Source organism: Lissotriton helveticus, chromosome 4_1 (genome assembly GCF_964261635.1).
Source record: "Lissotriton helveticus chromosome 4_1, aLisHel1.1, whole genome shotgun sequence".
Classification (NCBI taxonomy): domain Eukaryota; kingdom Metazoa; phylum Chordata; class Amphibia; order Caudata; family Salamandridae; genus Lissotriton; species Lissotriton helveticus.
The window spans coordinates 1,834,681,517-1,834,693,862 of NC_136063.1; the positions used below are offsets into that span (position 1 = coordinate 1,834,681,517).

The 12,346-nt window shown below is 40.8% G+C and overlaps 1 protein-coding gene across 1 annotated transcript in view; it reads right to left on the reverse strand.

Annotated features, from left to right (window-relative positions):
- Positions 1-12,346, reverse strand: part of LOC144828230 (connector enhancer of kinase suppressor of ras 2-like) — a 2,060,726-nt gene that overhangs the window by 988,734 nt on the left and 1,059,646 nt on the right. The window contains exon 11 of the mRNA XM_078686315.1: positions 223-434. Within this exon, the coding sequence (XP_078542441.1) occupies positions 223-434 (212 nt within the window). The remainder of the gene's footprint in view (positions 1-222; positions 435-12,346) is intronic.

The following is a 12,346-nucleotide window of genomic DNA, read 5'->3' on the forward strand; positions in this document are numbered from 1 at the left end:
GCCATGCTAATTGCAAATATGTGTTTATTTGCTTTAATAATTCAAGTAAATGTTCCACCAGTGTATACCTGAAGCTGTGTGATTTGATGGATTTGATGGAGTGCAGTTTCTTCTTTCTCAAGGTGCGTTTGGCATGCCCACACAAAATCACCACAGATTCGAACATCAGGTACATATAAATACATATAAGTCAGATTGAGACATCAGATTATTGATCCATACCATGAGTTGGCGTCTTTTCTCTTCTGCGTACCCCTGTAGATCTGCCTCTTTCGTACTCTGAGCCCATCGAATGGCCCTCACCTTCAATTAACGTGTAGTATTTGCCACTTTCATGCTCCAGGAAGTAGCTTGGAGACTCAGAGCCTTTCATCGTTGATTTTCCGACTCCATATTTGCTGATGTCATCACAGGACATCATTCCAATTTCATCTCTACAAATGGGAAAGAAGAAGTGTTAATGACAAGAGATAACGACAAAAAATATTAGAGCTGACAGACAAAACGAAAACTTTCTCCCAAATTGTTTACACTTCATACAGATGAGTAATTTACTCACGAGTAAAAAACATCTCATTCTCAAAAGGAAATGGAATTACAACGAATGTGACCCTGTGAACAATGAATGCGTAACTTATACTTAAATTAGGACAAAACAGACATACCCTGGACAATTGAGGCTCTACACCCAGAGACATCTTAAGGATTTTGGGGGCCCTTGGCCAAAAGGATTTTGCGGGGCCCCTGTCCGGAACCACATATGGAACTTCTGATCCAGTTTCAGCTCTTTCATGCCTTCTTTGTCTAGGCCCCTGACAGCGCGCACACGAACACTAGCCACATTCTAAATGTGTTTACATCTAATATTCAGGGCTAGTGAAGTGTGCTTCAATATAGCAATAGAAGCAGCTCACTAATATTACTGCAAATAATCTCTGTGACACCCTACCATTTCTCATGTAAGGTCCTGTTTTTATCTATAAGAAACTTTCAATGGGTGATGCAAGAAGTATAAATACAACATTTCTCAGCAAAATGTCTGTACTGGACTCTCAGACATCACTGACTTTAAAAGTAAATTAAAGGAAAACAGTGTTTAAAGCAATCGGTTTAAGAAATATTCAAGGTCATCTGGGCAAGACTTGCAGAACAGAGCGCTCTCTATCAGGGGGCCCCCTGAAAAGCTGGGGCCCTGGGCCAGAGCCCACTTTGCCCATGCATTAAAACGTCTCTGTCTACACCCCAAAAGGAAGATATCACACCCCCAAAAAAAAATATTAAAAATTATATTTGGTGCTGCTCAAATGAGAAGCAACTACTTTTTTTCTCATAATAAAATACTCCTGATTCAGCCTGCTATATACGTGGCAAGTTTTACCGGGAAAACCAATAAAAGGAGTGGATGATTTTCAATTGTTATTTTTTTCCTAAAAGGCAGACTCTCTGCTCCACATTGGGAAACTCTGAAAGTAATCCAAAATTGGTTCTTTCATACGGTATACATCCTTGCTCATGATCTGCCACAGAGCACGTGAACAAAATGCTTTTGTTTTTGTGAATATTGTGCAATTGCATGATCTTTTTACACCAAACATAGTTGACTCATGTATATCAAGGGAACATACGCAAAACTGAATAATTCAGACATTAGTAGGGTGGACTTACATGCGGAGTTTGTTACTCAATTACCTTGAGTATCATCCATATTAATGCCAGAGTCAAACAGTCTTTCCAGTGTTTCCTATACATATAAATTTAGAAATAGGTATGAGCAAGACCTTCAACGAAATGTTTGTATTGATCTTAAGACTCAATTACGCAATTACTTGTTGGTAAAGCTTGTAGATGTGGCGTGTTACTAAAGTCATATTGGTATAGGAAGTTTTCACTCCTAAAAAAGGAAGGATTTAAGTGTATTTTTAAAAGGTGTACATTTTCTAAAAGTTCTGAACATTTCTGGCATGACATTCCACTCAGAAAAGGCAATGTTAAGAATCAAAACAGAAAGTTTTCTTCTGAACACTTTTGGGAGGAATCAAAAGTATTTTCTCAGAAGATCTCAATGAGCTGTTAAGAATATATGGAGAGAATAAATCTTTGGCCATGAGGGCGTTTAACATAATTCAATGTATTGTCTATAATGACCAATGACCCTTGCCTCTGTGGCTTTAACCTCATTGGAAAAACCTGGTCTTCTATTTTTGTGAGCACCTTTGTGCAACATTGAGAAGGCGAACTGACATTATTTGTGTACCTATCTATGATTATTCTGGAGACAAATACTACTCTCAAGGCTTCAGCATTTTCACTGACTTTTAATTTCAAATCTCAAAGGTTTATAATTATCATAGTTATTTTTTCTGAAGGAGAAATCAAGATGTACAGGCATGAACATAGAGGGTCATTCAACATTTACCAGGTATCCTGTGCCCTCTGGGTCCACTGAGGGCATGGCCCTTACCCCATCACCTAGAAAAGTGTTTGACAGGGCATGCACTCTACAAATTTATGACCGATCTTCAAACAACAAACTCTAAACAACCTCCTTAGTATTGGCTGCCTCTACACTGAACCCATTGTTGTGTATTTAAGGTTAGATTTTGGATACGACATCAGAGGTTTTTAATATCTCCCCAGCTGGATTTTGTGTTAAACAAAACAAAATCCTGAGTGTCATTTACACAATGTTGAAAATCCCCATGTTCAATCTTACAGAAGTTAATCGTATTCATGGAAAATGCACATCTCAAGATATGATTAGAAGTCAGCACACTGTCAGTGATCAAATCCTAACTGGGTTGTGGTAGTCAGTGAAAGCAGGTAAGGGAGACGTAGGGTGGTATAATGGTGTCCCATCACACTACGTGGATCCTACATGCAATCAACTACTGCAAGGGTTTGGAATAAATCCCAGGACGTTTGATCCTACATTTTATATTGAATTTTCTCCCCTATTCTCTTTCATACCAGCTCCTTACTAAATCATAAGTAGTCCAGATTCCACAGAATTACAAGCTTTACTGGGCGTGGAGCAGAATCAATTAAAATCTAATATTTTTGTGCTCTCATTTGCCACCTGCTGACAATAGATGAAAAATATGCACAGAAAAGGGTGTAGATTTTACAATGGCATGGAGGAAATGGCCGTTTAATTCTGGGTTCTCGCTTTATTCCCCTTCCCAGGCCTTGGAACTCTGAATTCCATGATTCAGGGTAAAATGAACCGGTCAGAAACAGTAATTCCAGATGTGGTATGCCCATGCCTCCTGTACCGTTCACCTTCCAGAGTGTTAGCTCACTAGACTACTATCTTATAAATAATTTTTTTAAAGAAATATTTGTATAATTTACCTTCACCACTAAATAAGCTGACAACAATAGTTGGCTTTCTTATATGACTACTGAAAATCAATTCATGTATTTGTTTTGCAATATTTTTTGGGGGCTTGTGCTAAGTAGCACTTTCTATGTGAAATTGAGCTTGAGTGGTTTTCAATTAGTTTGACATTTCAAAGGTATATAACTATAAAGCATTGCTTTCTTAAAAAAAACCAAAATTGCTCCCTTTAGTCCAGAGATATAGGCCTAGATGTATCAAGCCGTTTGCGAATCGCAAACGGTCTATTTGCATGTTTTGGCATGCATTAAAAATTCGCAAATTAAGGAATTGTAAAAATTTGCGATTCCTTATTTCTTAAATGCTATGTATGTAGCATTTTTCAATTGCTAATTTTGTTTAAGAAATGGCAAATTACCACCAACTTGTAGTTGATGTTAATTTGCGAATTCTTTAAAAAACGCACAATTTGGCATTTTTGAAGGTGGCATGTGACGCACACACATGCCCATAGGACATGTATGTGCGCCATATGCACACACATGTACATTTCAGGGGTGCAGCAGGGTGTCCTTGAGACACCGCTGCACCCTCGAAAGTATTCTCAATTTGCGATAGCAAATTGCGAATCGCAAATTGAGATTAATTTCACAATCATTCCTATAGGCCTCCTGGCCCATAGGAATGAATGGGAAATTATTCCTTATTTGCGAATTCGCAAATTGCGAATTCGCAAATAAGGAAGATTAAGAAAATGCTAAAAAATAGCGATTTTTTACATACATCCCATTTTGCGATTTTTAAATAGCGATTTCTTAAAAATCGCTATTTAGAAATCGCAAAGGGGTATGTTGATACATCTACCCCATAATGTCTCCACCCCATCTCCTCAGTGCTCGGGACAGCACAATCACATCCTCCCGCTAGAGAGAGGAATTCCCTGGGTACTTGCCTCAGTAGGATTACTTTTATATCCCCAACCTTGAGCTGCAAAGGAAGAGCTTCACAGCCCAACATTTTTTTTGTTTGCTGTGACATGCCATGCAAACTGACCACAGCTTGTGAAAGTGAATGCAGTCAGAGCGTTTAGATTTCAGCTGCATTGAGTGTGATCAATGCTCAGAGGCATAGCTGCCACTCAATTACCAATCACAATGAGAGAAGTAATGTTAGGAAGGGAGAATGTCCATTTCAAATGGTACCTCTCGCTAGTGCATGCCAGTTCAGGTATCTCTGTAGGAGGCTGATCCCTGAGTAGTGATTCCCACAATCAAGATTTCTGGGTCAGACACCCCCCCCAGCATGACTAAATGCTCTCCTTACCAAGGAAACCAACAGTCTTTCTGTCTCGCTGTCTGAGGCGGGGTGACCAGGAGAGTAGATTAGGGTGTACACCCAGTGTGCCCTAAGGAGTGCAGAAATCCCACTAGACCGCTGCCATTTGATCTTCAAGCATGAAACTGGGTGGGAGTTTTGTCCATCCTGGCATGGTCCCCTACTTCCCACCCCTAAAGGTCAGTCCTTCTGTCCCTTTTAGACAGACTGGGGAATTGCCCCCAATCTGAACTGCCAGAGGGTAGGAAAGTTCAATCAATATACCTTGCACTGAGCCACAATCCTCACTCCTAAACCTCCTATAGTCTTTCTGTCAAACTGAGTACCTTGGGTACTTTACCTCCAATCTGCTCTCCCCAGGTTTGGCAGAAACTCCACTAGACCCCAGAGCAGTTTATTTTTCTAAAGAATGAATTAGGGTGGTGACCAGTTCTTCCATGCAGCTCACTGGATACTAGGGATAGATTTTCAAAAAATGTGGTGGGGGGCTGGCCCATTCCTGCAGTGGGCCACACCACCCAGAGCTAATGCCATAATAGTATTTCTGATTGGGCGATTTACCGCAACTCCGCCCTTCCATGAGAACAGAAAGCCCATTAGATGCCCAGGCTATATTTTTCTAAAGAATGAAAGGGGTTGGGTGCTCGCTCATCCTGGCATCGAGCAGCTCTCCCATCTCTAAAACCCACACAGTCCCTCTGCCCCACCAGTAGGCATATTACAGGATTAGCCCCTAATATACCCTCTACGGAGGGGCAAGAAAGCAGATAAGATATCAGAGATTGTTTTTAAATAAAATAGAATTGGTGATGAGTCAGTCCGTCCTGGCATCAGTCCACGGCCCTACCAATGGAGCCTAAACAGTCTTTTTGCCAAGCTGTGAGACAGAATAAGGGATTTACCCCCAAACGGTCATCCCTGGAGGAAGTCATAAAGCCCACTGGACATGTTGTCCTTTGGAAAGGGCCCTAGGAGAGCAATTGGGATTTTTGGGGGCTTCTTTTACTGGAGGAATTTTGGTATTATAGATGTGGTTGCTGATTTCTGTGCACCTCCTTCTGCAATATGGATCATGCTGTTGCACATCTTCAGCTAGGACAACCATTAAAGAGCATTTCCTCATTTGCATGGTGGCATAGACCCATGCAAATAAGGGAGCTCTTTATCTTTATAGCCATGCTGTATTACATATTGCACCACCCTGAGGGTAACTCTTGGGATGGGAGTACTGAAGTCCCATGGTTTCCCTCAAGCATTCACCCCTTCATTGGGAAGCCAGTCAGCCTCACGTTTCTACCCCTGCCCTATCTTTTAATAATGCAATCTCCCCAGCACATGCACAAACTGTCAAAGTTCAGGTCTGTTCTGAGGACAATGCTTATTTGATAATTAGTTACATCATTGTCCTGATCTGCACCACAGTGCAAACAGGGAAAGTGTGTCAGTATGTAATTTGAGCCCAGGATCTCTTTTTTCAATAAAGAATTTGGTAGGGGTGGTCCTTTCTGGCACTGGGTCGCTTCCTCCACTGCTGGAAACCAAACAGCCTTTCTGAACTCCCTGGAACCCAAATACTTCAGGAATTCTTAGGGCAAATTAAAAGAAAATGGGATTTCTTTGGGTGTATTTTTGACATATTGGCCTGCAGAGGCAGATAGCACCCCATACCCAAATCTACCTCCCCATGTGGCAGAAAGACTATCTGGTTCCCAGGGAGTAGGACCAGATGTAAAGATGGTCCAATATCCAATACCATTTTTTTACACCAATCCTGGTGTTTAATGGACATTCTGCCTACTAAGACAGGAAGATATGAGGCCAAACCTCCAATCTTGCCCTTAAGAGGACAGACAGGTTTTCTGGTGCTTGGGACTGGAGGCTGCTGTCCAGTGCCAGGGTGGGCAAGCCACACATCCCATTCTGTTTCTCATTTCTTTCTCTGATGGATCTGGTGAGTGCTATGGTCCCACCTGTCAAGGGTAAATATGGGGGTAAATGCCTTAATTTACATACCCAGAGGGGAAGGAAGCCTAGCAGACTAACAGGAAAAAATGAAAAACAGCATAAAATAGGACACTTAACCATGTTATCATCTCAACTCAGTGCTGAAGCATTCATGCTTTGGGTTAGCTGGCACCAACGCTGGGCATTTCTAAAACCTAGAGACACAGGGTAATATAAGGTGTTGTGAGTTGCTTGAATTCCAGCCCATTTTCCTACCCATCATGCCCTACATATGTCAAACATATACCTAAAACACTCAATTCTCTCTCTTTCCACAAGTTGTGTCTGCAACATTTTGGTATTGGGTTATCCGACAGCCCAGGAACACTACCAACCATGGCCACTTCTGAAAATTAGTGGTCCAGGTGAATCCAGGTTAGCGTAGTTTTCTTGTTCTAAATGGTCTGCGAGCTGCAAAGTATGGGTCAAAAACACAAGGTCTCCCATATTTATACGATAGAAATCTTTGGTAACTCCCTGCAGATTCCTAAACATTTCCTCACATAAACTTCTGAAAATACAGTGAATTTTGTCAAAGTTGTATATTTGCACGGTATTCAGGGTAAGAGGACACAGTGGAATCCATGCAGGCCACACGACCCTGGTTTCCATAGCTTTTAGAAATGTCTGTGCTTGTTAGAATTCCCGGGATGCCACTGACACTGGGCCCAAGTAACTCAGCTACCCACATCCACAGAAAGATTGAAATGCCAAGGAAATGGTTTGATGTATCCAAATTGGATTTTTAGGTCTTTTCCTATCATTGTTGCTAGACACACCCATAGAAGTGGGTTACCCGTTTATATTGGGGGAACAGAGAACACAAACTTGAACAGAAGAACATTTGTTATTTTTCAATTATTCCTGGCTTCCAAATGTAAGTCACTGTGCAAAACACACATATTGAAAAACAGAATCACTTGATATTACAGGCTAAACCCAAGTTCAACAAATAACCAGTATTTAGCTTGGTTGATGGCTCGGGATATTTGGATTTGAAGTATGAATGACAAAATGTGGAAGAAAGCAGCAATTAATATTGGGAAGGGGGAAATATAATTGTTTTGTAAAGAATCAAGTGTTTAGGTTCTTAGTGAATCTATCTCTATTAGGCTCAGAGCAAAGAGCTAGAGTTAGAGAGTCTGAAAGCATTAGAATATCTAAGTAATCTGACTGGGGCGTGACATTTTAACAATTTCTGGAGACTTAGTGGGCCCATTTGAAATTCAACTCTATGTATGTGAACCAGGATCTTAAACTGTGCCCTCTTTTAGGAAGCTAATGAAGGTCCTTTAGTTTAAATGACACTGAGCAACCCCTAGAAGATGAAGAATAAGCCTGGTTGCCAAGTTCTGCTCCTGCAGAAGTTTACTGCTTAATTTTTTTAAGAAGGCCAAGGTATAAGTCATTCGAGGAGTCAAACCAAACTGTTATTAAAGCGTGAATCACCCTCTTTCTAGCGTTGAAAGGAAGAAGATCTAATACCTTATGAAGAACTTTAAGTAACCTAATTCAAGTGGAAGACACTGACATAATCTGCTGCTTAATGGAAAGCTCACAATTACATTTCACAACTAAGTTCTTAAGACATCAGCTGGCGGAGAGATGGGCCTAATTCCAAAGGCCACCAGAAATCACTCCAAAGATGTTTCTTCTTCCCAACTATCATTTATTCCGTCTTATCTGTTATGAGCTTTAGATGGTTTTCATTCATCCATGAGGCAACTGAAAGAAGACGCTGTCTGAACCTATCTTGGCTGGAGGCTGAGTCACTTCTTAATGATGCCATCAGTTGTGTATCATTACATAGGACAATACCTCAAACCTGAAACCACGATCAAGAGTAAGGAGGGGATCATAATTTTTTTTACAGAGAGTTGAAGTCAATGACGATCCCTGTGGAACTGCACAATCCAATGGCATAAGATTAGAGAAAAAAGAAGAGAGGCACACTAATTTTGTGCTGTTGGTTAAAACATTTGAGATCTATGTTAGAGCAAGAGCTTCAAAGCCTATTTCCCTTAGTCTCTGAATGAGGATGTTTTGTGAGATGGTGTTAAAGGCCGCAGACAAATCTAATAAAATAAGAGCCACAGTGTCCCCCCATTAAGTGAAAATTTAAGATGATCAGATACTAACTACAGAATAAACTCTTAAACTCTTTGCTAGGGAGGCACAGATGCCATTTTAAGACAAATCCAATAAATCATTGGCCTTCAATCAATCAGAAAACTGTTGAATGATGTGCATTCCCAGCATTTTATTGGGGCATGTAGAAATGAAATAGGTCTATAGTTTGCTGATATCAATAGATGAGCATTAGTGTTTTTAAGAACTGCGGTGACAGAGAATAGTTTTCATAAGCTGGGTACACAGACAGAATAGATGGAAGATTTATATTCTTAAATTGCACTATTGCAAAGCTTTTGAAGTTTAAAAATTGATGGTGGTCAAGGATCAGTTGATGAACCAGATGTACATATAAACAAAAGTTCCAGCATATCCAAAATTGAGCTAGACAGAGCATTTTGAAACCTTGATGAGCTCGCATGTCATTGTAAAATAGGAGAATATTTTTGCATGTCATGAAGGATCCTTAAATATTCTAAATTTTGTTTTTAAAATAGCCTGTTATAAAGTCACAGGCTGATTTACTGTGTGGTATCTGCTGATTCAGAGAAGCTGGATGAGTCATTGATTCGACTATAGAAAACAAGTCCTTTGAGGAATGTTTAGCAGCATCTGTCTTCCCAGCAAGGGAAATTGATTTTGCTAATTTAAACTCTTTGTGATAGGATATTGTGTGTTTATGGACAACCCACAGTCATTATATATCCCCATGACTGAAAAAGTCTGCTGGATGTGATGATGTATTACTTCTGTAGATTGGCCATCTGGGAAAAACATTAGAGTTTACAAAGTTGCTGCCTATTGCTGTTTTTTCTACTTTCTTTTTTGTTTCAACTTTCTTTTTTTGTGTTCAACAGGGTACAAAACCAGATCAACAGTGTACTCCATACAGTACAGTGCAGTGGAAGCCTGCAGAAACCAGGTGGTACATGAGCACACATGGTATATAGGTAGGACACAGCATTTCAGCAATGCCAGGGCCTGGGCTTTCCCATGAAAAGCAGGTTAACCGAGACTACAGGGGGATGAGGAGGGGAAGCAATGCAGCGAGGCCCAGCCCAGAGAAATGAAGAGAGCATAAGTGGATAGGGGAGTCGAAAAGACAGAAGGGCAAAAGAGAAAAGAGAGGGGCTAGAAAGTAGCGTAAAGAGGAAGAAGAGAGGAGGAAGTGAGGAACCTGAAGAGGGACACCAGAGGAGGGTTAGGAGCTGGGGACACCAGAGAAGAAGAGTGTTACAATGGTGGGACAGTGGCGGAAACCCAGGGAGGAGCTTGCGGGAATGCGACTAGAGCTTGGGAGACCATTAAAGCTTAACAGACCCGCCCACCTGTCGACCAGCGTTCAGCACCCGTCGTCCTGCAAGAAGGGTGCCCAAGTACGATTGGAAGGTCTCCATCTTGTCCTGTAGGTTATAACTGATTTGCTCATATGAGTCCATCCAGTACATGTCCAAGAGCCATTCCTCATTGATGGGGAGAGCGTCAATGCTGGAAAATGAAGTTCTTTGGCGTCGCCAGCGCCATGTGGAGCAACCGCCCTTTGTGGTGGGACACTGTGGAGGAGTCTGAGTAGTTGTGGAGCAGGATCAAGGGTTGAGCGAGTGGCACAGGGAGTCCTTGTGCCTCATTCGGCGTGGCCTAAACACCCCTCCCCCAAAGGGATGGACTGTGGGATAGTCACACAGTATGCAAACGAGGTCACAACGTGAGTCATTGGAGCGCCAACAGCTGGCGTGGTAAACCAGTCTCATCGCACTTAGCTTAGGTTTCAGTGCCAATCATGCAAATAATTAGAGGCAAACCGTCAGCCAAGCCTCTTAGGTGCTATGGCCCAGAGCATCCTGCAGGTTTGCCCAGTTATCTGGCTCTGGCTCTTATTCCTACTTACTTTCAATCATTTTTTAATTCAACAATTAGTTTCTTTGGGAAAACCATGGGTTGTCTAAACAAAAGGCCAGTTGCCTACTAAATTCTGGATTGTGTCTATTTTTCTGAAGTGTACAACTTTCAAGGGTTAGCAGTTGTTTTTACATCTATTTCCCCACAAATTGCAAGTAGGTAGACTCTGCAAAAAACTGAAAATATTGACTACCTCTTAAAAAGTCACAAAACTGTGGTAAAAAATGATTGTTATACAACTCTGTTCCTAAAGGATGGGAAGACAGCAGTCTTAAAAGAGCAAGTATTTTGTTGATGCCATTCATAGAGCAAAGCCCCACATATTCTTGCAAGGCACATTTTTCTAATTATTCCAAAAAGCCATCAATATTTGCTACATTTTGGCTATTTACTAGTTTACACAATCCTAATACCCTTGGTACATTTAGAATTCCCAACATGTGGGCAAAAAAGGATGCAAATTTGGCCTGGCTGCCTTTTGTGGAAAAATAAATTTCGTCCAAGCTGACACAAATATAAAAAAGGTCTGCGCAGAGAGTCTGAGGGATTAAACAGTACATAACATTTAGACGTATACAAAAAAAAATATCAACTGTCTCCTATTCTATGACAAAGATGGGCTGCTATGCACTGTATAAATCATTTGCATCCATTATTTTTTTTTACAGTGCATAGCATTGTTTTAACCTGAACCTTGAAAATGTATTTTTCAATTCTGTCTCTATTAATTCTGCATTGTACAGGGAATAAGTGCAGTAAATAGTATAGTACAGCTTCTAAAACACTGAAACGTTTGCCTTTGACTGAGCATATCTCCCAGGGTGACCCAAAAACCTATTTATTAGCATCCCATCTAGACAACAGCATCTTCGCTTTAAAAGGTGCATGTTGTATTGGAATGACGATTCTCAGATTAACATGACCAGAGAATCAGAATTTCATTAAGGACACAGAGGCAAACATTATACATAATCTTTTATTGCCACTCCTGACAGCAGCCCCTTTATGGAATATCAACCATGAAAAATCGAGAACTGGAACTTTCAAATACAATAAATTTCCCAGGCACAGAACTCTCATCCTCTTTTAAATGCAGATCTGAAATGACTCCTCTCCAACTTCCTCCATCCTTGCATTCCTCTTTTTCCTGTTCCTTTATGTCTGAGGTTCTGGAACCAGAAAACACCAGTTTAGCAAAGAAGATGCAAACAAAAGCTCTACATGTAGAAACTGTCACTTAAATCTTTATCTTTTCCTTTCTCTTCCTTAACATTTCCACAAATGTATCCCTACTTTTTTTCTTACTTTACTTTGGGTGAGGAGGGAGGGATAATGTTAGCCTCTGCGTCTTTAATGAATTCCAAATTCTCTGGTCATGTTAATCTGAGAATCGTCATTTCATCACAAGACCGGAGGCTACCATTATGCATGTTGAAAGCCCTTCAACACCACCTCAGACATATGTTCAATCGGTCTAAAATAGTGGTTTGTAAAAGTACCTACATTTGACCAATCTGTCACTTTCATAATATTCTCCAGACTTCCCCCATACCAATATGACTTGATAGCCACTGCTACTCTAACTGAATGAGCTTTAACCTTCTCCAAGTTCACTCCTGCTTGTTCCATTGCACATTTCAC